This window comes from Rhipicephalus microplus, chromosome 5 (genome assembly GCF_043290135.1).
Source record: "Rhipicephalus microplus isolate Deutch F79 chromosome 5, USDA_Rmic, whole genome shotgun sequence".
In the NCBI taxonomy this organism is placed as follows: domain Eukaryota; kingdom Metazoa; phylum Arthropoda; class Arachnida; order Ixodida; family Ixodidae; genus Rhipicephalus; species Rhipicephalus microplus.
In genome coordinates, this window is record NC_134704.1 from 176055686 (window position 1) to 176082797 (window position 27112).

The 27112-nt window shown below is 41.8% G+C and overlaps 1 protein-coding gene across 1 annotated transcript in view; it reads right to left on the reverse strand.

Moving 5' to 3' along the window:
• Nucleotides 1-11151: 11151 nt before the first annotated feature.
• LOC142817607 (uncharacterized) overlaps nucleotides 11152-27112 on the reverse strand; it is a 29206-nt gene continuing 13245 nt past the window's right edge. The window contains exons 4-5 of the mRNA XM_075894663.1: nucleotides 19390-19580; nucleotides 11152-11164 (exon numbers count right to left, since the gene is read on the reverse strand). Coding sequence (XP_075750778.1) covers nucleotides 11152-11164; nucleotides 19390-19580 — 204 coding nt within the window. The remainder of the gene's footprint in view (nucleotides 11165-19389; nucleotides 19581-27112) is intronic.

Genomic DNA, 27112 nt, shown 5'->3' on the forward strand with positions numbered 1-27112 from the left:
GCGCGGTATACGTGCTGAAATTTTATCTATATGCATGGCCTTGAAACGTGTGGTTGAAAGATGCAGGCCAAGGTGTTTGTAAGATCACGTGCATGACACACGTCACCTAATAGTGTAGTTATAAAGTGAAAAGAGGATCCGTCGCGGGGGAAGGCCATCAGCTTACATTTATCGGCATTAAATGTCATTTGCCCGCGTGAGCAGCAGTTGGCCGTCTTAGTCCGGAATGGTGGGCCATACTTACCGAATGCGAAAAAATTGTCTCGTTGGATAGTGGCGCTTTATATTTGCAAGCGTTTACTCTTTTAATGGCGCTGTCATATAGAATATTTAGGGCCAGTCTGAGTACATACTCGTACTCGGCCTCACGGGAAGAGGCGACTCGTACCGACTTAAACACACCACCTTAAAATGACATTTAAGCCTTTTTTGTGTGTGAAAATTGAGCGTTAAAATAATTGTCCTTTCGTACAAAAACTTCTTTGATCCACTAGGGGCGGCGATGCTTACTCAGAAAAAATAAAGTAAAATGTTTCAGCAGGCGATGCTCTGCTGCCTTTTCAGGGCAAAATTAGGGCCTTGTCACGGTGATGATGTCAACTAGCTGGAGTATTGCTTTCAACGAATCTTCTTCACGAGAAAACCAACTCTTTGAGGGCCTTATTTACTGTTCAAATACGCCTAATATTAGATCCACATAAAAAAAACAGATATGAGCGCCGAATAAAACAAACGCAAGGCGTCTAGACTGCCCAATGTTGGTTCAGTTGCCCCAATTAAAAAACTTTACTGGTCACAGCTAGCAGCTGCTGACGACATCTACCACATTCGCAATCTATTCCGAGGCTCGAAGTGTGTGAGAGGCGGTGGCGGCGTCTGCATTAGGTCGACGCAGAGGTGTCGGTTCTTGGCTGCCACTCAACTAAGTGCGAAATGTCACTGCAGGAAGTTGGGCTGGACAATGAAATGACAGGCACGGGACTGCTTCCTGAACCATCAAGCCATCAGTCACTTCCTACGCACCCTGACAAACGCTATCGCTCACGTTGCGGTCCACCGAGGCTCAAGTTGAGAAAGAACAGGCGAGCGACCACAGCCTCACAGTAACCTATCCCGTGCACAGAGGCATGGTATCCATCTGCGATTATAATTATTTGGGTTGCTTCAATAACATGAATTTATCTAAAAGGGCGTGGATATAATCAACACAAACAAAGCGCGTAAGCACGTCCTCCTCATGTACAAGCAACATGTCCAGCTTGAATTTCAAAACAGCACTACAGGATCGAACAGAGAATAACAAGTGACAAGGCAGGTCACAAGATAACTTGCACATTTCCAAATTTTATAATATTAATTGTTAGTGTAATGTCCTAAAACTACGAAATAGTTATGAGATACGCTGAAGTGGAGGGCTCCAGAGATTTCAACCACCAGAAATTATTTGACGTGCACCTATTATTGCAACTATATCGGCATCAAACATTTTAGCCTTCACCGAAAATGCGGCCGCCGTGACAGGGATCCGGTCCCGCGCCCTGCGGGGCAGCATTCGAGTGCCACAACCACTAGACACGTGCGGCGGGTGTTTTCAAATTTGAACACGTACGAAGAACAAGCCCAAATTACTGCGCTTTTAAACCGAAAGCCTTATATTCTTAATCAAAGACATTCATCATATATACTCACTTCACATTAAGGGTCTGTCAATATTTGAATATATCAATATGCGAATTCAACAGTTCCGTATAAGAGTGGATTCGTAAGGCTCATTGCGATTCCAACTATTCGAACATAACAAAGCTTCTTAAGAAGTACGCATATCAGCGCAAGGTATTGTACACCGGTTCGAAATTTAGCCAAAATTGATGCATAAACAGACAAATTAGTTCCGGCAACCACACTATTGCAGTTTTGTGAATTTCCATTGTCAAAACCATGTGGCCAGAGCCATGCTCTGCCTACTGTATTTGAATACTGGACGTTCATGAAGGATTGAGATACGGCAAGACGTGCTCTTTTGCATTTGGCTTGAACAACCTTTCAGTGTGTGCTCCCAATTTTGAATATTCGCGCACTCTAAGCATTGAACACAAGAAAAGGTTGCCATGATGCACAAATGAATACTACAGAATGGAGGCGCCATCGCGTGAGCTTTAAGCCAATCATTTTTTTGTCCTCTTTTTACGAGCTGTACGAGACGTCCATGATGGGGCGCTCGCTACGGAAGTGGAAAGTTTTGCCCGCCATGCGTGTGTCATAGAGATAGAACGAAGTGTCGAGCGTTATGTCGGGCTACGTAGCGCTGGTACTTTCGCATCTGCTTTCGGATGCTCCTCGCATTTCCAACTGTCACGCGGCAGGAAAGACCACTGAGCGGTTGCACTGCGCCCTGCCGTGCAAGTTGCAGTTTTACGCTATAGACTCCAGTGGTGTACGTGTGTCTGTGTGTCAAGATCGTGCGTTAAGTTTCTAGTCGCGCTGGTGAAACTCCGCTGGTCATAACGACGAGCTTTAGCGATTTTAATAAGTTGTGTACCAACTGCGCCATGTCTTTATTATTATTTTTTTGCTCATCTTCACGAGTTCACGAGGTCTGCATTTGTGTTTCTTACGCTGAACTTGTTCCGCTTTCGTTCCGCTTCGCGCCGACGGAAAACGAATGGGCGTGAGCAATCCCCGTCCTCTGCTTAGCTCCTAAAGCACGCTGGTTCCGGAGAGGGAAGCGTGGTAAGAGAACGAAGGCAAGCATTGTAATCACTCCGCTACCCGGCCATGCTGGCAGTAGTTTTAAAGAAGCGGGGAAATTGAATTGCGGGTGAGGAAAAAGTGGAGGGGAGAGAGGAAAGCATAGCTTTAAAAAAGTGAAAGAAAACTGGAGAGAAATAAAGAGAAAAAGAAAGACCACGGAAACAGGGAAAATCAAACAAAGGGGGAAATATGCAGACTCTGTGTACAAAAATAAAATGACAAGACAGAGGAGAGAGAGAGAAAGAAGAAAATAGTGAAGAAACAAAAAATGCAGAAAAAGAAAGGAAAAAAGAAAAAAATACAGAGAGAATGAATGAAATAAAAATAAGAAGGTAAGAAAAACAGAAGAAACGCCGAGATGAGATGAAGAGTAGATATAAAGCAACGAAAGAAGAAGAGTTGTAGGGAAGAGTAAAATAAAAAGTCAAGTAAAACTACCTGTCCTACTCTGTTGCTCAAAAAACACCAGCGAGTCGACATTCATGAGTGTCATTTAGAGGTTATATGGTGAGTTTGTCACCGTGAACATTGCTACAAAAATAATTGTCTTAATATATATGCGTGTGATCCGCCAATCTTGCCCCCCCCCCCCCCCTGCTAATAAAGCTTCTCTGAAAGCATGAGGTTACGGAATCGAGTGAATGATTAAATGAATGAAGGCTGTTTGGAGCTCTTTAAATGTATCCAAGAAATAAAATTGCCGATTGCCCCGACGCATCAAACTGCGGAGAGTGCGCTCTATCTGCTTGTTTAACAACTCCCGCAAAAAAAGAAGTGGTCGCGTTCCTGCACAACATGGATGCTCCGCTGCACAAGATGGCATGCAGGTGTTGCGCATAACTATCCGTCAGGTGTAAAGCACAGCGATAGAATGTGTCCACTCTGCATCAATCTCTACGTCAACACTAGGCAAGGTTTCATTTATGCTTGTGACGCGGTGCCAAGTTTGCATGCGCATTTCAGGAAAGCTGAGTTGCGAGACTTGTACCCCGACTGAGTTGCAATGGCGGGAATTTTCAGCGCACCCACTGCAGTTTGACCTCCAAAAAAAAACAAACAAATGTAGCACAACGGTGCATGCGCCTTCTGAATTGCCATTTGATAAAGTTCGTTCGAGTAGCTGCTAACTTTCGCTTCGGAACAGGCAAAGTATCAACGTTTAGGTAAAACATATTGCATAACATATTCTTGACACATTACATGCAACCTAACTTTTGGCTATCAGCGCTGCTGAGATTCTACATAATTTAGCAGATGTTACGTAATAGTCCCGTAGCACTTGGCAGTATTTTTTATATTTATTTCTTTAAAAATGGGCCCACTGGTGGTAATACATAGTGGGTGGACTTAAAACAGAATAGTATTTCACAGACAAAACGTCATTGCAGGTTGGTTAACACCACGCGATGTGGCCCCAATTAGTGAGATGTAATAACAAGGCAAACGATATTTAGGAATCATGTACTTATCGATGCAAAATACCGGTGTGAATAAGTGCAGAGCAACTTTTTCAATAAAAGACACTGGACTCGAGACGATGCTGTGAATGCCGACACAAACATCGAAGATTGTTATTGTGACTACACAGGAAAGTATGCCATTCCTTTATTTTATTCACACCAGTAAATACAAATTTTTGTGCATGTATGTACGTACTATTGGTGTCAAATGCAACATGAACGGCTGCAAGAATTAGCGATGCTATCGTGAAAGACATTCAGTTATTGACAGGCGCGCATGCCTGGTTTGGCTGCACTGCGAATTCACGCGCCTGTTCGTGATGATCATTAAATGACGCGCACTTTAGAACTGCTAATGCTTGCCGCAGTTTGCCTTTTATTCGACTCCGATTGTATGTATGTATGTATGTATGTATGTATGTATGTATGTATGTATGTATGTATGTATGTATGCATGCATGCATGTATGTATGTATGTATGTATGTATGTATGTATGTATGTATGTATGTATGTATGTATGCATGCATGCATGCATGCATGCATGCATGTATGTATGTATGTTCAGATAGTCACAGAAACTACGTATATGCAGCAGCGGAAACAAGCACTAATTATTTCTCCAATAACAAAAAAAATCTAACATTGAATAACCCATTATGCAAAACTTAAGCAAAGCAGGCATTATTATTAACTACGAAGCAGAGTTCTTGCTTTAGCGTGGCTGCCAATATCTGTATGTTCGGATAGTAGTTCTCTCATGTTTGAAAAAATAGTCATGTTTGAAAAATAGTCATGTTTGAAAAAATATTCGAGACTGGCACTAATAAGTTGGTATAGAACTGGAACATGCGAGAACGCACATAGTGCGAGCGTTTAGCAGTTCCATTTCACATAATGCTTGAAAACTAAAATCGCAGCGAACGTTTTCCCTGCCTGTGTTCCCCCATGAAGGTTCATTTCTCTGAAAAAAAAAATGCTGAAATATTTTGAAAATAATGCTCGCGTACGTTTTACCCATCACAACCTCTAAGAGAGGTCGCATTGGCCTAAAGGGCGCAATTTAATGAATCAGCTGACAGTTGCCTTCCGCGATCAATAATGAAGCAATGAGTGGGATAAGGCAGGCTAGCTGGCGTTTGAAGGTTATATTTAAGGCGCAACGAGAAAGTCTACAAGCGACGAAAAAGAACTCAGATAGGCGCGAATGGTGAATATATGCCAACAGGTGTGAGGTTCTACTTGCAAAGGATTTGACCAATGACCAACACCTTCAGTGGGAAGAACACATTAACAGCGTATGTTCTAGACTGGCGTCTGGTTGTTATGATTTAACATTAGCCCGTGAGTACTTTGATATACCAATATTGCTGCGACTTATGCATTTTGCTTTTATTGAAAGTCTCTTGATATATTGTACCGATTCGTAGGTATGGGCGTATAAAACCTTACTAAATCCGGTTATCAAACTCAACAAACGCGCAATCAGAAATATGTCTCATTCGAGGTATTACGAGCACGCGGCCTCATTGCTCATCCAATACGGCATATTGCCATTTGAAAGCTTGCGACAGCTGATTATAACAATGTGTATTTATAAGGTCGTGAGATTCAGTAATTCATTCAGCTCATCCATATTTTTTTCGTCCTTGCGCTGTAATGTAGCTGCAGGTCATGTTAATGTCGTGCCTTGTAACAATGTATACGGAGAACGTATGCTACAGTTCACAGGAATAAAGACCTGGAACACCCTCCCAACGGTAGTGATCAATTCGGCGACCTTCCCAAAGCCCTGAAACAATATTTTCTTTCTTTGCTACAGACAGAGTAAATTATAGAAGCTTCGTTAGTATTGTAAAAGGCTGTGAATTATATACATATATGGTCACTGATCCTTCTTTGCAACTACTGACATGCAGTAGTGTTGTGTAATTAGGCATCATATGATGAAATTTCTTTCGTTGTTCTCATAAAGCACGTATTTTTCAGGTCACCTACAGTCACTCTTTTTTAGTTTTGCCTGCTAACTCAAATTCATACCTTCTTGATCGATGACATCATATCTTTTCATTGAATCTGTATGTAGCGCGTATATATTCTCCTTATGGGTACTCTATTGTATGATGCTTGTTGGTTGATATGATTATTTGTTATCAATTTGATCAAGTATTCTGGAATTGGTTGTGTATTTGAAATATAACCATAATACTTTTTTATTTTTTTCCTGCTGTGCTAGGATATTCCTATTGGTATTCTTTTTTCAGACCTTAAACTTGCCTTTGGCTATAGGTCCGCCAACTGTTTGTTATCTGTAAATATATTAAGAAGTCAGCTATAATTATTTATAAGTAATTATATAATAACAATTTTTATTTATGTATTAAATAAAAAATTATATTAAATTATTTATTCATGGGTATCACAAGCCTACAGAGGCCGCAGGGAATTGCGCAAGTACTGACAGCAACTAATGTTGACCGGAATTGGTCAGTAAAACCTTGGGCCTTGGCACATAGCTCAACATCAGTGTTTGTTTTAGTTTCTTTCTGTTACTTATCTGCTTCCCGATGTGCACTCGCGGTGACGCGAGGAGCCGTCAGTGACTCGATGGTACTTCACTGCCAGAACAACTTCAAATTTTATTCATAAATTGCTTAGAATGTCCCATTATTTGCTCCCAAGGGCAGCCAAAGTAGTGGTCAAAACATTTAATAAAATAATTTGGGCGTTTTTCATTATGTTCTGAACGTGGCCGCTTGCCTGGTGGATTTCTCACAAGTGAAAAATTCATTTATATATTAATGTTTATTCTAATGAGTGGTTCAGTTAGCTGATTAAACAAATTATTGCCTACGTAAACGTATGGCTTTTTGGGTATATGGCTACAGCGCGATGAATAGAAACAAAAGAAAAAATGAACGCTGTATCAAGTGCGGAGCACTGAAGAGGCCCAGGCTGTGGCATGCTCTCGTATGCTGTGCCAAATCGTATGCAGCCGTAGCTTGGCGTAAAGCAGGTCAAGTCACGAACAGGACAGCCAACTGTAGCACATTAAGTGCGGGATCGCAACAAGGACAGGTCTTCTTCCTCTTGTTTTTTGAGCAAAAGGCAAGTGAGAAATAGGAAGAAAGAGAAAGAAAGAAACAGATGTAGAAGTAAATAAAAATAAAGAAAATCACATTGTATCCACGAGGTGATTGAGGACGAGTGGGGTGAAGCGAGCGGATGGATGGACAGATGGACAGACGCATGGACAGACGCATGGATGGACGAACGGACGCACGGACGAAGTGACGAACGCTTCGCCCCAGTCATTTCATTTCATTAATTGGTATCCTCAGGACCGGGAGGTATTATAGAGGGGAGTGGTATTAGCACATGGAGAAAAAAAATAATACAGAAATGCAGCAATGGATATGCAGTTATTACAGTGGTGCGGCTCCTACTCATACAGTCTTAGCTAATGGCGTTTTTAAACAGTTCATGATCTTGGATAGTTGCTATTGATGCGGGAAGGTGATTCCATTCGATGCTCGTGCGTGGTAGGAATGATGTGTGGCAGCCATTTGTTCTGCATAATGGAACTCCGACCTTGTGACGATGATCTAGGCGAGGTGATACATAATCTGGTAGTGAAATAAGTTCATTATGTAATTGGGGATGGTGATATATTTTGTGAAAAAGACACAAACGAAGAATTTGACGGCGAGATGCTAAAGATGGTAGATTCAAGCTAGATTTCATTGCCGATATGCTTGCGGTGCGGTTATAGTTAGAAAGAATAAAGCGGGTAGAATTATTTTGAACCATTTTGACTGAGTGTATTAGATTGGCATATACAGGATCCCAAACCGAGGCAGCATATTCTAATTTAGGGCGAATCAATGTTTTGTAGAGCGTGAGTTTTAAGGAAGAAGGAGCTTTAGCAAAGTTGCGACGTAGGTACCCAAGCATTCTGTTTGCTTTTGAAATTATGTGTTCAGTTTGGATTGCCCAATTTAAAGTGCTGGTTATGTGTAAGCCTAGATATTTATAGCTAGAAACGGTATCCAATGCAAGATTATTGAGAGAGTAGGTAGGAGGTGGATTAGTTGTTCTAGACACTCGCATAACTTTGCACTTGTTGACGTTGAGTTGCATTAACCATTTTTGACACCAGATTGAGACAGCAGTAAGGTCAGTTTGAAGAGCAGTTACGTCGGCATCGGAGCTTAATTCACGGAATATCACACAGTCATCAGCAAATAGGTGCACATGAGAGGAAAGACACGCAGGTAAGTCGTTAACATAAATAAGAAAAAGAAGAGGACCAAGCACTGACCCTTGCGGTACTCCAGATTGAACAGCGGTGTGGCGGCTATTCACCCCGTTAGCAGCAACATACTGAGAAGGATTATTAAGAAAGAATTCAATCCAAGTTAGTGATTTCCTGTCAAGGTTTAGTTGAAGTAATTTGTGCATTAATAAACTGTGGGAAACCTTGTCGAACGCTTTAGAAAAATCCAAAAATATGCAGTCAGCCTGAGAAGAGTGATCCAGTATAACGTTCAGTTTATGTGTGAAAGATGCCAGTTGGGTCTCGCAGGAGTATGTTTTTGGGAAACCATGTTGTGCTAGGGTAAAGAACGAGTTAGATTCGAAGAATTTTACAAGGTACGAAAATAAGATGTGTTCTAATATTTTGCACGGTATACTGGTAAGTGATATAGGTCGGTAATCAAGTGGTGAATGGCGGTTACCAGCTTTGTGAAATGGAGTCATCTTCCCGATCTTCCATTCAGCGGGCAGGCAACCTTGGTCGAGTGACTGCTGAAAGATCATTGTCAGTATGACCGATGAAGAAGCACACGTACTCTTCAAGAATTTCGGGTCAATTTGGTCACAACCAGGAGCGGAAAACAATCTTAAGGACCTAATTATCGCTTCAACACCACTACAATCAATACATATTGGAGGCATAACGGGATGGGGAAAGGGTTCCGCATTAGGTAAAACGTCATTTGCATCAACGGAAAAGTGAGAGGAAAAAACATCGTTTAGAACGTTCGCACATAGGTCAAAAGAAATTTGATTTCCGCTAGCGTCTTCTAGGGTGATTGCGTCGTCGGGTGTGGGGTTGATTGTGCGCCAGAATTTTTTAATATCGTTCGTTAGCATGGATGGTAACACGTTTTGTAAGTAATAACTTTTGGCCTTTTTTTGTGCTGTTACATAATTTTTAGACGTGAGCTTGTGGGCATTCCAGCGTTCTTCATTCCCGCATTTCTTGGCAGACCTGTATAATCGCAATTTTTTGTTCGATAGGCGCTTTAGGTGTGCGTTAAACCATGGGGAATCTTGGGTCATTGTTATTGCGTCAACAGGTATATGTTTGTTTGCCAAGTTGGCAACGGCAGCTGAATACATGTCCCAATTTTCTTGCACACTGCGTTTATTTATTTTATTTATTGCATACTGCCAGCCACCTCTTGGTGGCCAAGGCAGGAGTGATACAAACTTTCATACTTGCAGCCACTTATAACACTACACTTCACGGCGCAAAAATAAAATCACCACATAACAGGTTTGCGTGGAACATGAATACTTGGGTTACAGGAGCAACACAAGAGCGGTATCAAAAATACAATCCAAATTTTTGTTCCTAACAGGAAGTGTAAAAACATCATTAGAAGAATTGAAATCTGCACATACGACCAGACAGCTTTTACTACAAACAGGCAGTGGCAGCTGATAAGAATGCGTCGGGCGCTGCGATGCTGGTGACGTCATGAGGTAGTTCATTCCAGTCGGAAATCGTTCGTTGAAAGAATGAATATCGCCGAGAATTTGTTTTTGTAAGCGGCACCACTATGGTGATATCATGCTTGTTCCGAGTTTTTCGCGATGTATTGCACTGCATGTAAGTGTTAAAGGCGAGTCCTGAGTGTCCGTTGACTATGTTATAAAGAAATTTTAAGCGATGTAGCTTTATACGGGACTCCAATGTGGGAAGAGCGGATCTATTACGGAGTTCAGTGACTGAACAGTGTCTACTGTATACGCGTGGTAAATAAACCGAAGGGATTTATTTTGGACTCGTTCTAGTAAGTATATTTCTGTTTGTGTGTGTGGATCCCATACAACGTCAGCATATTCCAACAATGGGCGTACCAATGTAGTGTAAGCGACTAGTTTTCCAAAAAAAAGTACTAAGAAATGAACCAAGTTCACTGTTAATGGCTTCAAAGTTTGCTTTTGAATAGTTTTTAATCATTTTTATGTTTTAGGCTTCTTGGGACGCTGAATATTTAGCTGGAATGATATTAATGAATGATCACTTAAGCCAGGTGACAGTGTAATATCCGAGACAAGCTCTGGCCTCGACGTTAGTACGAGATCTAGGGTGTTCGAAGCAAGTTTGGTTAATCGTGTTGGCTGAGTAATAAGTTGGGTGAGAGAAAAGACAGTGCATAAGTCTAGGAACTCTTGGCTAATAGTCGAGTAAGGCTGCATAATGGGTGTATCTGAAGTCCATGATATGTTCGGCAGGTTAATATCGCCAAGCAGAAACAGAGGTATTTATTTATTAATTCATTTATTATTTATTCATAATATCCCTAAAGGCCCTCGTGAGAGGGTATTACATAGGGGGGTTACATGAGCAAAATTACAAACAATAAACGTCAAAAACGAAAAAAAGGTCGAAAAATTCAAAGTAAATACAGACTAAGGTTGAGATATATGTTATAACAAGTAATTGGTAAAGACAGCAAAAATAGAGAAAAGAATAGACAACAAATCATTGGAATACAGATAAGTACCCAGTGAACAACCTATAAAAATGCAAGAAAAAATAATCAATACACTTGATTAAAAAAACAAATAAAGCGTACACTCAAAAACGAATAAAAAGATATACACTCACTCATCACACCTCAAATAAGCTGAATCAAGGTAAGAATACTACACGTGTGCTCTGCACGTTATAGAAAAGAGGGAAAAACAAGTAAAAGAGCAAAAGTTAGATGATGTTAGTATTTTGAATTAGTTCTTGAAATTTCGTGGCGTTTTTTTCTAAGGCAATGTGTGATGGTAGATTATTCCAATCGATTGTGGTACGCGGAATGAATGACTTGGAAAAAGCAGATGACTTACAGTTTAAGCGTTTAACTTTGTAGGGGTGATCGCGACGAGGAAAAATAACGGCAGGTGGCTCGAAGAAATCGGTGTGAAGTGACACGTGGTGATAAAGTTTATGGAAAAGTGATAGGCGTGCAAGTTTGCGACGATGGAATAGTTCGGGTGGCTCTGCTCGGCGTTTTAGTGCTGTGACGCTGGAATGACGTGAATAATCTGAAAATATGAAGCGAGCGGCACGATTTTGCAGTGATTCAATGTCGTTTATGATGTAAGCATGTTCGGGATCCCAAATGGCTGATGCATATTCTAATTTTGGACGTATTAGTGTAGTAAATGCAAGTTTGCGTATGTTATAGGAGCCTGTTTAAGGTTACGCTTGAGAAATCCGAAAGACCGGTTAGCAGCCGCCAGGGTGAGTTTTATATGGTAGTGCCATGTCAGATCAGGTTGCAAATGAATTCCAAGATATTTATAAGTGGAGACGAGGTCAACAGTAGTATTATTCAACACGTAGGAGGTAGGAATCCGGGTTACGTGTTTACTGAAAGACGTAGACTTAGTTTTAGAGCAGTTTAGGATCATTAGCCAAGATGAGCACCATGCATTAATAGCATTTATATCAGTTTGCAAAGCTTTCCGGTCATTGTCAGAGGAAATTATTCGGTAAATCACACAGTCGTCAGCAAAAATTCTAATTCGGGATGAGACACAGGATGGCAAGTCATTAATGTAGATTAGAAACAGTAGTGGACCAAGGACGCTACCCCGTGGGACTCCAGAAGTTACTGGTCTGAAGGAAGAGTTACAATTGTTAGCGGACGTGAACTGTGTTCTAGAAGAAAGGAAATCTTTTACCCATGCGAAAATATTAGGGTGAATGTTAAGCCTAGACAGTTTGGTTAGAAGCCGGTGATGAGGGACACGGTCAAAAGCTTTAGAAAAGTCGAGGAAAATAGCATCAACCTGGGATCCACCGTCGAGAGCTGAATGTATCTCATGAATGAAGCCGGCGAGCTGCGTGTCACATGAGTATCCTCGGCGAAAGCCATGCTGATATTTATGTATGATGTTATGATCTTCCAGGTAGTTAATTACTTGGGTGTGGATTATATGTTCAAGAAGTTTACAAATGGTACTGGTTAATGAGATGGGACGATAGTTTAATGGCAATGAGCGTTCACCAGACTTGAAGATGGGAATTACTTTAGCGATTCGCCAGTCATGTGGGATGCAGCCTAACGATAACGATTGTGAAAAAAGGGCGGACAGTATGGGACAAATGCCAGCTGATATATTCTTTAGTATCTTATTATCAAAGCCGACATAATCAGAAGCAGTAGAAATTTTGAGTTTATTTAGTAAGGAGAATGTACCCGCTTCACTGACTATTATTTCTGGCATGCTGATATCAGGAATGAGGTTAACTTTCGGGCATGACGGGATGTCTTCACACGTGAATACCGAAATGAATGCGTCGTTTAAAACTTGTGCGCACTGACACGTGGGAATGACGCTGTTATTACTGGTGGTAAGGACTATATCAGGATGATCAACAGGATTGATGACACGCCAAAATTTCCGAGGGTTATTTAATAGCATAGATGTTAAGTCATGTTTGAAGAAATGACGTCGAGTTGATGTGAGCAGTGACTGATATTCCTTATCACATGTTTTGTAGCGTAACCAGGAAACTGAAAGGGGGTCTATTTTATTGGCGTGGCGGTAAAGTCTTTTCTTTTTGTTATTGAGGCGTCGAAACTGTTGGTTATACCATGGAGCGGTGTTTACAGTTTTGATGGTGATAAGGGGAATGAACCTGCTGATTAAATTGGTAAGTGCATTTTTAAACATGAGCCAATTATCTTCAACGGATCGGGATAAATACCCTCATAAAAAGTTATTTGAGAAAGACAGGAGTTCATTATTAATGCTATCGTAATCAGCTCAATTATAGCACCTTATTTGCTTATTGGTAGCTTTGCGCTTATTAGGGGAAATCGATTTGTGGGGTTTAACGTCCCAAAACCACCATTTGATTATGAGAGACGCCGTAGTGGAGGGCTCCGGAAATTTTGACCACCTGGGGTTCTTTAACGTGCACCCAAATCTGAGTACACGGGCCTACAACATTTCCGCCTGCATCGGAAATGCAGCCGCCACAGCCAGGATTCGAACCCGCGACCTGCGGGTCAGCAGCCGAGTACCTTAGCCACTAGACCACCGTGGCGGGGCTATTAGGGGAAATCCGGACGCTTCCAGTAAGGACGTCGTGATCAGAAAGCCCGTCAAGATGAGTAATTTCAGAAAAAATATCAGGGTTGTTGGTAAATACTAGGTCTAGAATATTAGCTAATGTGGCGGAACACCGCGTGGGATGAGTAATTAGCTGAGCCAAGGAAAAGTCGAGAGAAGACTGGACGAAATTATAAGCTTCACTTTGACCATCCCTAACGGATAGAGTTGACCAGCAAATGCTCGGAAAATTAAAATCGCCAAAAATTATTAAGAGAGAATTAGGAAAACGAGAACACAGTAGCGTCAAGACACGGGTAAATTCATTAGAAAAGTCAGTATTTGCATCTGGGGGGCGGTAAAAAACACCAATAAGTATGACGCGGCCGCCACACTTCAGGGATACCCATACACATTCCAAAAACGAGGTAACCGGAACAGGTACTGCAAGCACATCATTTTTTATCGCCAGAAGTACGCCACCTCCCCTTCCATGTTTCCTATCACAACGAAAAAATTTGTAATCTGCCCACGTGAGAAAAATACTGCTGTCAGGAATGTCATCGTTTAGCCACGTTTCAGTTTGTGCGACGATGATTGGTTTGCAAGAATCAACGAGGGATGACAACGGAATGCTTTTGGACTGAACGCTTCTAATGTTCGTGTACAAAAAACGAACACCACCAGAACTTCTTTGGTGCGATGATAAGGAATGGTTAATTGTTGAACGGGGGGTAGGGTCGGGCTGCAGTCATACCGTAGCGGAAGAGGATTGAGATAGCGCAGCGTGATTGGTGATGGGTGCGGCTTGATTGGTATTGGGGTCCCATACATAAACGTCATCATTGATGTGAAGCCTGTCAAAAACGAGCCTCACACGGTCACTTTCCTTTTTTATTGTTTTCGAGAACTGCAGTAAGTTACGCCGCTTTTCCCGAACTGGTTTAGAAAAGTCACGTGACAGGCCGAGCAACGTATTTTTCAGCTTACTGCCACGACTTATTATTGCCTCCACCTCTTTATCATTGAAGAACTTGGCAATGATAGGCCGAGTTTTATCGGGTAAGAAACGCCCCAAGCGGTGTGCACGGGCGATAGAAGTGACAGTGAGCCCGAGCTGATTCTGACAAAAATCAGCTACGATTTTTTGAACGGCCTCCCACGATTCCGTTGGATCACCGTCCGCTATCCCATAAAATAAAACATTTGACCTTCGCGACCGATTTTCAAGATCATCGATCTTGTCCCGGATAATCGAAATATTGTCACGGCTAGTGGTGGCCTCCGAAGAACCACACGTCTGAATTTTAGACTGCAGGACGACAATCTGGTTTTGCATTTCAGACAGTTTCGCGCCATTGTTTGCGGGGATTTGTGGTAAATCGGGATATCTTGATGAGACCAGATTAATTACGTCATGTAGTTCATTCGCGAAGTTGCCGGAAAAGTCATCATTCACTCCGTGGATAGGCTGTTACACCATTTCGAAACCTTGAAACGGGCTACTACGATGGCGACGACGACGACAAGGGACGGCTGTCTGTCCATCCGTCCGTCCGTCCACCTAGTGAACACTCCAAGTAGCGCCATCTCGCATCTTTTCATCATATATTAATCATATACAAGTACCGTCATTTAGCCCACGTTCTAAGGACTAAACAAGAGGTGGCTACTACTACTACGAGGAAGACATGGGCCATACGACCCATGGCGTAAGGATCTTCGCTCCTAAAAGAAACAAGGCTGGCCAGCTGCGCACTTCCTTGGCACCACTACAGCGGATCTGTTTTGACCTTATCGTTGTTTTCTTTTCGTTTGGCCAAGTCGCCGAATATTCCTACATATCGTGTTGCTCTATCCAGTACGCTGGATCGCTTGAGATGAGAAGCCAGGCGCGTCGCGCTACTAAATGCAGTGGAGGTTTACCAGGGAAGAGAGCACCGTTACGGTGTTTGCGAAATGTAGCTGTTGGCGTAAATTGTTTAGCGGAATAACATTACCTTTAAATTACCATTTTTCATTTTACACAAAGCTTTGTAATGAGACACTCAAAACGCGCCGCGGATTAAGATTATCGATATTACCGGGGATACATTTGTCGTCATGGCCGTTCACAGTTTCTTTATTTTGGTATCCCAAAACAATAGCATAAATGAAATATCAGGCAATTTTTATCAAGGTGGAGCTATTTGATAAAGACGAAACATAAAATTTAATAACAAAAGTACCGATGCCAAAATGTGACCAAGTAGTGGGAAGTGCAAAATCATCCAGTATATGCGCTCTCCTCTAATCAACTAAGTCTTTTTTATCAATTGGGAAGACAACTGAAAGCCGCGTATTCCGAATTCAAGACGAAGCTGACCTAAGCGTATTCTTTAACTAAGCTCATCTCATATCGTGACGTTGCAATGTCTTACATTGATACTGATAACCTTCAGTCTTTATCATTACAGACATAAATATTCGATAATTCATGTTAGTGCATGCAAACCCCGCAACCATTGCAATGAATTTCACGCCATTTTTCTGTGTTTACGCTTTCTGTTTCCGATAATCTATGTCTCGGAGTCTTGGCTTACCGACTCTGATAAAAAATTGTTTTGCTTTCCGAACTACAACGCAAAGTACAAGCACCGTGCGTCCTCGTAGCATGGGGGCGCCGCGATACTCATATCTAACAATGTTAGCTAGAAACGGAGAACCGACTTGGTTGTTGATGTACCCGATTGTAAAACAGTTTGCATAGAATGTGATAGTCCTTATTTCAATAAGAACTCGCGCAAAATGGTATTCGGTGGCATATACTGTTCGCGCAGCTCTTCCATGGCTAACATTTGCTTTGCTCTTGACGCCTTGCTTCGTTCACTCACACAAGAAAACAAAGATATATTCATCATGGGTGACATAAATTTCAATATTTTGGATTATTCAAGTTCGGGTTAATACAAAACACCTTTTTTTTGGTATGGTCTCGACCCCTGTAAACGAATGCACTCGCTGCGTGGTTAACACTTCTCGTACTTCAATCGATCATGCCTTAACAAAAATTCTCACCCCTCCTGAGGCTTTTGTCATCCGTGCCACTATTACGGACCACTTCCATAGCACTCCGCTTTCATCACATGGCTACTTCTACAAATACTTGTTTCTCGAAGTCAATCTTTGACAAAAAAAGTTCACTTATTCAAGGTGCAATAAACTGCTCCCGCGTTACTTTTTGCACTGACCCTAAGACAGCTTATAGGGAATTTTTTCCCTTATATCTGATGATATAATTTCTTCGACCTCAACTTTTTTGTGCCGAAGAAAACACGCATCTCCCCAGATCTCTTGGTTAACACCGGGACTTCTTGCCTGTTTGCGAAAAAAAGAAAATTGATAAAGAAAATCTAAAAAAACACCTTATAATATGGCTTTGAGAAAATGTTGCAAAAAGTACAGCAATACATTAAACCTCGTATTAAAGAAGGCGAGACGAAAATACTATAAAAATATAATAATGCTGGCTGGTAAGAATACGGGAAAACAGTGGCGAATACTTGACTCCTTTCTAAATAAAAATAAAGCTGCAGCTTGTATCACTAAAATATGTCACGATGAAAAGACCTTTCAATCTTCCGATGACATTGCTAATGCTTTCAGCCACTACTTTTTCAGTACCAGCGCTAAATCCAGCCAATCATGTCTCAACGGCAAGTGGCGTTCATTGCAATCTTATCTTTTACCAACCTGCCCAGTTGAAGTTCGCAACACTATGTTAAGTTTGAAAACAACTAGCGCTGGACTTGACAACATATCTGTCAGATACATGAAGGACATTGTTGATGTCATCGCCCCTATTTATGCCCATATAGTTAGCCTAATTTTTAAGCAGTTTATCTTTCCTTCTGAACTAAAGAAAAGCTAGATGGCGCATATTCATAAAAAGGGGATAAGTCACTCATAAACAAATATAGGCTCATCGCTATTATTACTTTTTTCAGTAAGGTTGTTGAAAAATTATTTTCCTTCTGCCCTACAAAATACCTCGACAAATTTCAGCTCTTGTCACCCCATCAATTTAGGTTTCTTCAAGCGCTTTCCAACATTCTAGCACTAGTTGCTCTTAATGAAAATATCAGAAACACAATCGATTAAGAAAAATTTCTTGCATCAGTCTTCACTGACTTCAGTCAAGCCTTTGATTCTATCGAACCCGTTATTCTTTTGGACAAGTTCTTTTTCTATGGTGTAATTGGTCTGCCACGACATTTCATTTCTAGTTATTTCCTGAATCATACACACGTTGTATCCATTTCAGACGCACTATCGGGTTCCAAAACTACCTATATAGAGGTCCCACAAAAATTGATATTAGGTCCTCTTATATTTCTCGTCTACATAAATGACCTCACAGACGGTTTATCACCTCACACCCAATCCTTGCTTTGCGCAGACGACACCACCATATTTACTGCTAATGACTCTGTTCCTGCCCTGACTTCCCAGCTAAACAGTGATCGTCAGAGCGTCATTAATTGGTGCCTTAACAACAAGATTGTTATAATCCTTATAAGGAAGTTTGCTATTTTCAGTTCTCTTTGAAAAAAGCGAGATAACGCTCTCCCGGTGTATGTTATTAACTATGAAATATTTTCATCTGACAAATGCACACTTCTCGCTGTAGAACTTGATTGTTTTTTTAACTTTATTCATCATACTAATTAAATAATAAAAAACTGCCTATGGTATTCGTGTTCTGTTCAGAGCCCACCAATTTTTACGCTCCCTACGCTATTTGCTCTCTATTTTAACTACCTTCATAGTCGTTTCAAATACTGTATGGAATCTTTGAGACTGACATATAAAACTTATACGTACGCCCATTAGCGCATATTCGAAAACAGGCTCTCCGCATGATAACGCACAGTGATTATCATGCTCATACAGCTCCACTATTTTCTTCACTAAATATTCTACCAATTGCAAATATGATCGTCTTTAACTTAGCTGTAACTGCCTACCGCCTGGTGCATAATCCGAATTTTCGTGTATTGTAAGCAATAGCATTATAACTTCATCTAGTAATACACGTTTCTCTTTTCAAAACAACATCTGAGTGCCCTAGGCGCGCATAAATTATGGACTGAAAACAGTGAGCTTCACCGCCAACAAGGTATCGAACACTGCCTTTAGAGACTAAAACCTCTTTTTCAATAAGTGCCTTTAAAAATTCAGTTCACCTTTACCTGAATTTTCTGTAATTTTCCTATTTATGAGTAGTTACTATCATTGCCTTTTTTGTCATACATAGTCATGTCTTCATTATCGATTCACATTACTTTCGTTTCCCCTGAAACATTTCTTAGTGTATATTCCTAGCGATTGCTTCGTTTGCACGGTAACGGCTTCACTTTTTAAATTCACTTTTCTGTGTATGTCAATGTTAAATATTCTCTATGTTATTGCATACCATAATGTCTTTTTTATTTTGTACGCAAGTTCGCGCTTCTGTAACTCGATTCTGCTCCCATTTTTATTTTTTGTGCATTATTTATAACAAGAGGTACCATTGCAGTGTTCACACTAAGGGACCTCTATCTGTATACCTCTCCGTATATGTAACCCCCCCCCCCTCCCAAATACGCTCAATAAACAAAAAAAAAAAAAACCGCACATTTACTCCGGTTATTTTTGACGCACCGTTACTGCGTTCGTTGATTACTCACACCTATATATATATGTGCTTTCGGGGTATGGCGTTCATGCTAAACCCACTTCCCTGAACATCGGTGCGCTTCATCGAACATTCGGGATGTATGCAGCCCTCTAAGGCAGCACATGTACCTAGTCTCCGGCTTGTTCTCCTGCTTGGAGGCAACCGCCTGCATGGCGTCGTTGATGGACGCCTCGGAAAGTGCCGCCAGATTGGGAAACCGCTCCTGGAGCACCTCGTCGCGCAGAGTGGGCCATTCGACCTCTTCCTGCGGCGCTGCCTCGGCGTCGTACGGCACGTACGTCACCGTGCTCGATATCTCCTGCGAGTTGGTATTTGGCACGCCTTTGAACCGTTTATTGCTGACTGCTGCATTAGACCGTGTCACTGCAGTTCTGAAGAAGCTATTCCATATTCTTTGTTGGCCCGCTCGACAAAGGTGGGTACCCGTTAACCATCAAGCCTGTATCATTTAGCATTACCGATGGAGCACATAACACCTCACTTTAGGAAAGACATATCAGCAAACCTGATCAAGAGAAGAGTTTTTGGATTCTCCAGAACCAGCCTTACTTCGAAGTGAAACAAGATGGACCGGGTCTGTGCAAATGTATTATGCAGTTGTATCACCATATATACGACACAACATACCGTGATGGTAAACATTTCAAATCTAGAAACACGATATTAGCACAATATCTGTACTCGATACAATACTTATTTTCACAGATTAGAGATTTGTCAATAAAGTTCCATTGTTGGGGTTATTGCAAGATTGTTTTTGCTTGCCTGAAAGCTTCTCCTCATCTTTCATGGTTCCTTCTGTGCTGAAAACAAAATTGGAGACGCCGAGACAACGATGACATCATCTGTGCTATAGTTTTTTCGTCGCATAAGTTTCTCAAGTGGGCCGTGATACCCAATTTTCGCTCAGAATCTGTGTTAGCTGGGTCAATATAGGGATTTGCACATACAAGTTGGTGAAATTCCAACGCATCCCGTAGAGAACCTGTCTTATGATGCATATTTTTAAAGACTCGTTTGCGGCTCGAGGGTCTGGCAACATCAGCGTTCTCCCGAGCCGTCACGTAGCCGCTTGCTTTGCGAGCGTCTGTATTTCTGGTGGAAATTTTGTTTCGTGGTCAGCTGCGTGTACGATGGGGCTATTTCAGAATTATTCAGCTTGGCATTCAAACTAGTACTATTTGCAACAGCTGAAACTGGGGTGGAGAACAATGGCTTCACTCCATGAAGCACGTAACGTAACACTCACCGAGCCAAAATGGCGGTCGGCGGTATTGGGCTGTGTTATTTGCTCGTGCCAATGATGTATCTCATCACCTTAAAATACATGGTCTTTCCGATAGATGCATTGTAAGTAGGAGATACAAGTGGAAGGTAGTCAAAAATTATCAAACATATATTATGTAAGGCACCTGCATCTTCGTTAGTGCGTGGTGGTGTCTATAATTCTGAACTCGAGACTGCCCTCAAGACATTTGGTACTAGTTGTATCACGATGACGAAATAACGGCGAAGAATTAATAGATAAATGTATATATCCACATAACCTTAATTGTAAAGTAGACCTGGTACGGTCTCTCTACCAATAAACATATTTTGTATAGACTACACGATTTGATCACGCAATGCAAAATAAATGTTTTGTTTCATTTGATTGGAAAACACAGGTTCATACAAAGAAAGTGACGAAATGACTGTGCGGCACCATTCCACGTGTGGAAAACGAATTAAAACAAGGAACTGAAGACTTTAACCTGTTTACTATGCTTGTTCTGGTATATTATCAAGTGTGTAATCACGGTAGTCTACAGAGCAATTTGTGGTGCAAGTGAGATCAATGTAATAATAATCTCCATCTTCATCCTCAGCATGTTTCAGTCCACTGCTCGACGAAGGCCTCTACAAATGATGCACAGTTGACCTTATTATATGCGAGCTAATTCCATTTTACCCCACTTAATTTCGTCACTCCATCAAACTTTCTGCTTTCCCCGATGGCATTTTCTATGCCTTGGTTACCATTGCGTTGCTCCTACAGTCTGTTCTACGCAATATATGATCAGGCAAGACATTTTTTTCTTTTTTTTTTCCTAGATGGCAGCTCGCATATCAGCAACTCCAATATGTCCTCTTCCACATTCTGCCACCATCTAATCTCTCAATGTTATTCCTATCCCTTTGTGTTCCACTGATGATGATGATGATGATGATGATCCTTGACACTCTGGCGCACACCCACAAAGGGGGATCGGCCAAGAACCGGGCGGCAGGATCTTAACTAAAAGGCTAATGGTTTTTCAAAGAAAACGTAATTTTGGGCTGAAAAAAAAATATAGAAAGAAAAGCCGAAAATCGAAAAAGGAGTATATCTGAGCAGCGAGCGATGCAGGCCATCAGATGCGATTTGAGACAGGGGTAATGGTGAGTTTAAAATGATAAATATATATATATATATATATATATATATATAAATATGAAAGTAGATGCGCTTTCACATAACAACTGTTTATTGTGCCGACGTTTCGACAGGAACCCTGTCTTTTTCAAGGCATAATGCCTTGAAAAAGACAGGGTTCCTGTCGAAACGTCGGCACAATAAACAGTTGTTATGTGAAAGCGCATCTACTTTCATATTTATAACCTTGCGGCAACCGAAGTTATTCTTCTGCATATATATATATATATATATATATATATATATATATATATATATATATATATATATATATATATATATATATATATATAGGCAGATTAACATTGCAATCGCTTTGTTTCAATTATGTATTCAAATACCACAGAGCAGACGTCCCTGTGGCTATAACCGAATTTAATGCTGCCAAACGACAAAATTACTGCCACATTTAATTCTAATCCCAATTTTTCAAGTGGAGCTACCAGGTATCTTTTCCGCTGATGAGAATACCGGCGACAGAACAAAAAGAAGTGATCTATCGTTTCCATTTCTTCGCAAGTCTGACATAAAGGTGACGCCTTTAGACCAACTTTATGCAAATAATAATTCAGTTGAGGAATTCTGCAACGCAATCTTGTAAAAGTAACTTCCAAGTGCCATGTTGCACACCACTGCCTACTCCAGCGGCATCTTAGATGTGCGAAATCTCGATATTTATCCAATGAGTAGCAGTCGTATTCACGCAAACAGAGGTTTCTAAACCTTATTGTTGTCGCGTAAGCCGTATCAGGCAAAATCGGGATAATGGGACCGCTAAGAGATACTGTGGCTAGTGCATCCGCCATCTCATTGAGATATATGCCACGATGACCTGGTACCCATAAGAACTGCAGTTTTTTCAAGTTTGTCGGTATGAGTTGTCGAAACATGTGCATAAGTGTTAAGTTGGCTCCTGAAGACAGAGCAGCACATACTGAAAAAGAATCTGTAATTACGACTGCTTCCGATTCGCCCAAAGGAAGTTTTCGTAGTGCCAGTACAATAGCAAATAATTCTGCTATGAATATTGGTGTGTAATCTGGGAGTCTAACCGAAAAGGACCAGTCAAGGGAACGTGAGAAGATACTTGCCCCAGCTCCACTGCCGCTGCATGGTCCTAAGTTCTTGCTCTCGTTGTTCTCTTTTTTTCTCCATGTTTCGTTTCAGCCCCATATAGCAGTATGCAGTGGTTTTTGTGTTGTTCGCTTTAATGATAGTGCCAGAGTTTCCTGTAACACTTTGGACTGGCTCCCGAACGCGCTCTAGCTCATTCGTAATTTTCAGAGAATTTATTTTCTTTTGCTGAGGTTTTCCCGTGTATAGTTCTCCTTGCCTTATACATACTCTTGTACGCACTGCAATGTGTGGTTTTCTATCCTAAATTATTTATGCTTCATCTGGCCTTGACTATATTCTTGTATTCATGATGAATATTTTGAAGCCAACCACAATTTGGGATTAATTGCATAAGAATACCTCGCCACGGCCATCTAGTGGCTAAGGTACTCGGCTGCTGACCCGAAGGTCATGGGATCGAATCCCAGCTGCGGTGGCTGCATTTCCGATGAAGGCGGAAATGTTGTAGGCCCGCAGCAGATTTGGGTGCATGTTAAAGAACCCCAGGTGGTCGCCATTTCCGGAGCCTTCCACTACGGCGTCTCTCATAATCATATGGTGGTTTTGGGACGTAAAACTCCACATATCAAGCATCAATCAGTTGCACAACAATATTTTGGCAATTAGTTACTATCGTTTGGGAAAGTAATTAATTTTTGTGAAGCAAAAAACACCCTCATCCACTTCCGCTTTGCTGACCACCTTACTCAGGTTATGAGATAACCCATGCGTATATATCAATGATACTACTTTTCGCCTGTCTTGATCGTGTTTGTGATATTATCTGTATACGTTTTCTGTATATGCATATGTTTTTCTACAACCTAAAGAAGGTGGGCAGAAAAGCAAAGTAGATGGGCTGTTTACCGCTCCACAAAAATAATCAGATTTTGTATAAGGCTACTGGACCTTTTCACAGTAAATGCTGAGGATGCGCGAAGAGTCATTCGTGCGCTTTCGTGGCCTGTGAACAAAGTATTGTTTATCGATTTCCATTCTTGTGCGGCAAAGCGTATATAGGGTACATAGGTAGATATCTATCAGAACGATTGGTTCAGAGAGCCGAAACCGAAGTCTAACTGTTGTCGCGACGTGCATCTGTGCATTGCAATGACTGCAGCTGCCAATCTCTGTTCAGTGAATGTATAGTTCTGCATAGGAAGTTGATCAAGACAAGCGAGAGATTGTTGATAATTTGATTAATATGGGGGGTTTAAGGTCCCAAAACCACCATATGATTATGAAAGATGCCTCAGTGGAGGGCTCCGGAAACTTCGACCACCTGGGGTTCTTTAACGTGCACCAAAATCTGAGCACACCAGCCTATAACATTTCCGCCCCCACCAGAAATGCAGCCGCCGCAGCGGGGATTCGATACCGAGACCTGCGGGTCAGCAGCCGAGTACCTCAGCCACTAGACCACCATGGCGGGGCGGCGAGAGATTGTTGAGGCTGGGTTGATTGCTACAGTAAACGGCAACAGTGTCAGTGCACCTTAGATTGCTCTGAACACGACGGAAATCGCGTATTTGAATGATGCAGGCCTGCACGGTTTTAAATACGAAGCATTTCTTAGCGAACTTTGCCGAGCTTGACCGTAATTGTCTATCTATCTAGCCGCCTACGACTTTAAACTCTGGTGGCCGTTTCGATCACGGTATCTATACCGAAATTGATATGCCATTACGTGAGTCGATATCGAGCATGAATGACTGGTCATACCATAAAAATCAAGAGATGTATGTCACCAATGTCCTGAATGACTTACTTTTCTTGGTCTTGCTGCTTTTGCGGAGCTTTCGTTCGCTAGACATAATGCAAAACAGGTATGGCATGACATGACGGCATTACGGACATACGTGACAGACCATAGCGTGGAAGTTATCACATGCATGTCATATTATTCATGACTACACTACACGCTGATGGTGTGCTCGGGGTGTTTTCGTTAGGTTCGCATACAGGGAATTTGTTGTTACGGGACGTGGATAAATAACAAAGGTATACGATCGGTACAATCATGATCATTGTGATATGCGTGCCATATAAGAACATGACTACATGCCAGGCTCATAATGCGCTCGCAGTCGTTTCGATAGCTTTTTTGGTTTTATACCAAAAAAAATTTGGTTTATATACCAAATTTGGTTATAAGGTACGCGAACGAGCGCCGAAGATAAATGAAACGCCCAACCATGATAATCGTGACATTCTGGTCGCGTAAAACATGACTACATGCCAGGCTTCTAATGCGCCCGCGGCCGTTTCGCTAGCTTCACATACGCCAAGTTTGGTATTATGTGACGTGAATAGACGACGAACACAAATTTTAGGCGCAAACGTGATAATCATGACATAGAAGTGACGAACGGCATAATTTAAGCCCGCCTTGTAACATTGTGCTGATTTTAAAGTGACATATCAATCTTCTTAATCCGTGCTATGCATACTATCGATTCCTACTGCATGTGAGATATGCTATTTTTTGTATTACTGTTTTCATTGCTGTGTAGGCACAACACGTTTTCGAAATTAAGATTCAATTGTGAATAGCGCACGCCCTGTCCTCCTTTTGTGGTGTCTGTCTTACCAGTGCTATGACTTCATTGAACGTAAAAAACCAACTAGCCCCAGAGTCTATTTTTTTTATAATTCCACGGCAAGTTGTTCGTAGGAGCCCCGCAAGCGCCCCACGAATATGGGGTGCCCATTACCAAAATCCAGAAGACATGGCGAGGTCAGTCGGAGGACCATGGACTATCACCGAAAGCACATGGGAATCTACAAAAAAAATTGTCCATCAAATAACATACTCTTTTGTTTTCGAAAGAATATTTCATTGCTTGACTGGGTCTCTGAGGATGCCCTTCTTGAAACTGGTGTTGAAGTGTACACAGTAAAGCCTTTCTGCTAATCGCCTTCTTTTAAGAGCTGTTCGGTTTAGGGGTGCTGACACCCCCTGTAAAGTTGTTTGCTCTGCGTGGCGCAAGTGTCTCGCCCAAAAGCAGCGATTCGGGTTACAACTATCCGGCGGTAGGTGGCGTTGTGATCGCGAGCGGGGATGTGGGATTACAATACACACTGGGGCACTGTGAAATTACAAGAGGTATGATGTTGTGAGAGGGGTATGTAAAGGGGTCATGGTTCCTGGTCTGACGTTCAGCAATGCGGTTTTGTGCATGAGATATGAAGTTCAAGCAAGATTAGAAATTAAGCAACGTGTAATAGGTAGGCTTGTCTCAGGAGCTTAAGGGAATACACCAAATCAGGGAGTACAAGGTGATATAGGATGGAGATCATTTGAAAGCAGGGAAGCTAGCAGCAAGACGAAATTTGAGAAGCGATTGAGAGAAATGGGGGAGAAGCATTGGGCTAGGAAGGTTTCAGCTACTTGTACATGAAGAATGTCGATAGAAAAAAAGGAAGGGAACCAGAAAATTCACGGGTAAATACATAGAAAACAGAAGGGGGCCAAACTGCAAAAAATTATCGGTTAAGAAGAAGGTGAAGGAAGCTGAGACCGATATGTTGAGAATCGGCATGATTAAGAAGTCCGCACTAGAGATCAATCGAACTTTAAGATGGAAATTGCCAAGGAAAGGATCTATGATAATACCCCGGGTAGTTCTCTACTGTTTGAAGTGAGGACGGGAGTATTGCGAACCAAGACATATCGGGCCAAATACGAAGGGGTAGACACGGTTTGCAGTGCGTGTGGAGAGAAGGAGGAAACTGCCTAACACTTGATCATGTTCTGTAAACGGCTTCACCCTGTAGTTCAGGATGATGGTGCAGAGTTTTTCAAAGCACTGGGTTTTAGGGACAGGGAGGGCAAAATACACGGTAAGTGGGTAGAATTAACTAGAAGGAGGTTATCTGATTCGTGGCTAAGATCAAGGCACGAGTGAAAATTAAACCATTCACTGCAGAGTACCAGTCCTCAACCTCACAATTTAAAAGAAGAAAAATCAATTTTTTGGTTCGCTGAGCATTACAGCTTGGTGGCGTTAGCCACTGCCCGATCTAAAGGGTACAGCCATATCAATACATTCGCCCATCCGTGATCACCACTATCATCATCATGGTTGGTAAAGTGGTAGTGCTGGCGGTGACCCCTGGCGGAAGGCAAGCCTTGGTAGCGGGCGAAAGAGTTGAGCGAGGCTCTTCGGCACGTGGCAGTTGCCGCGAACAGTTGTCTCTAGCATGGATCTCCGGTGCGTGGCACCACGGGTTGCGCGTCGGGGACCCACTTGGTAAGT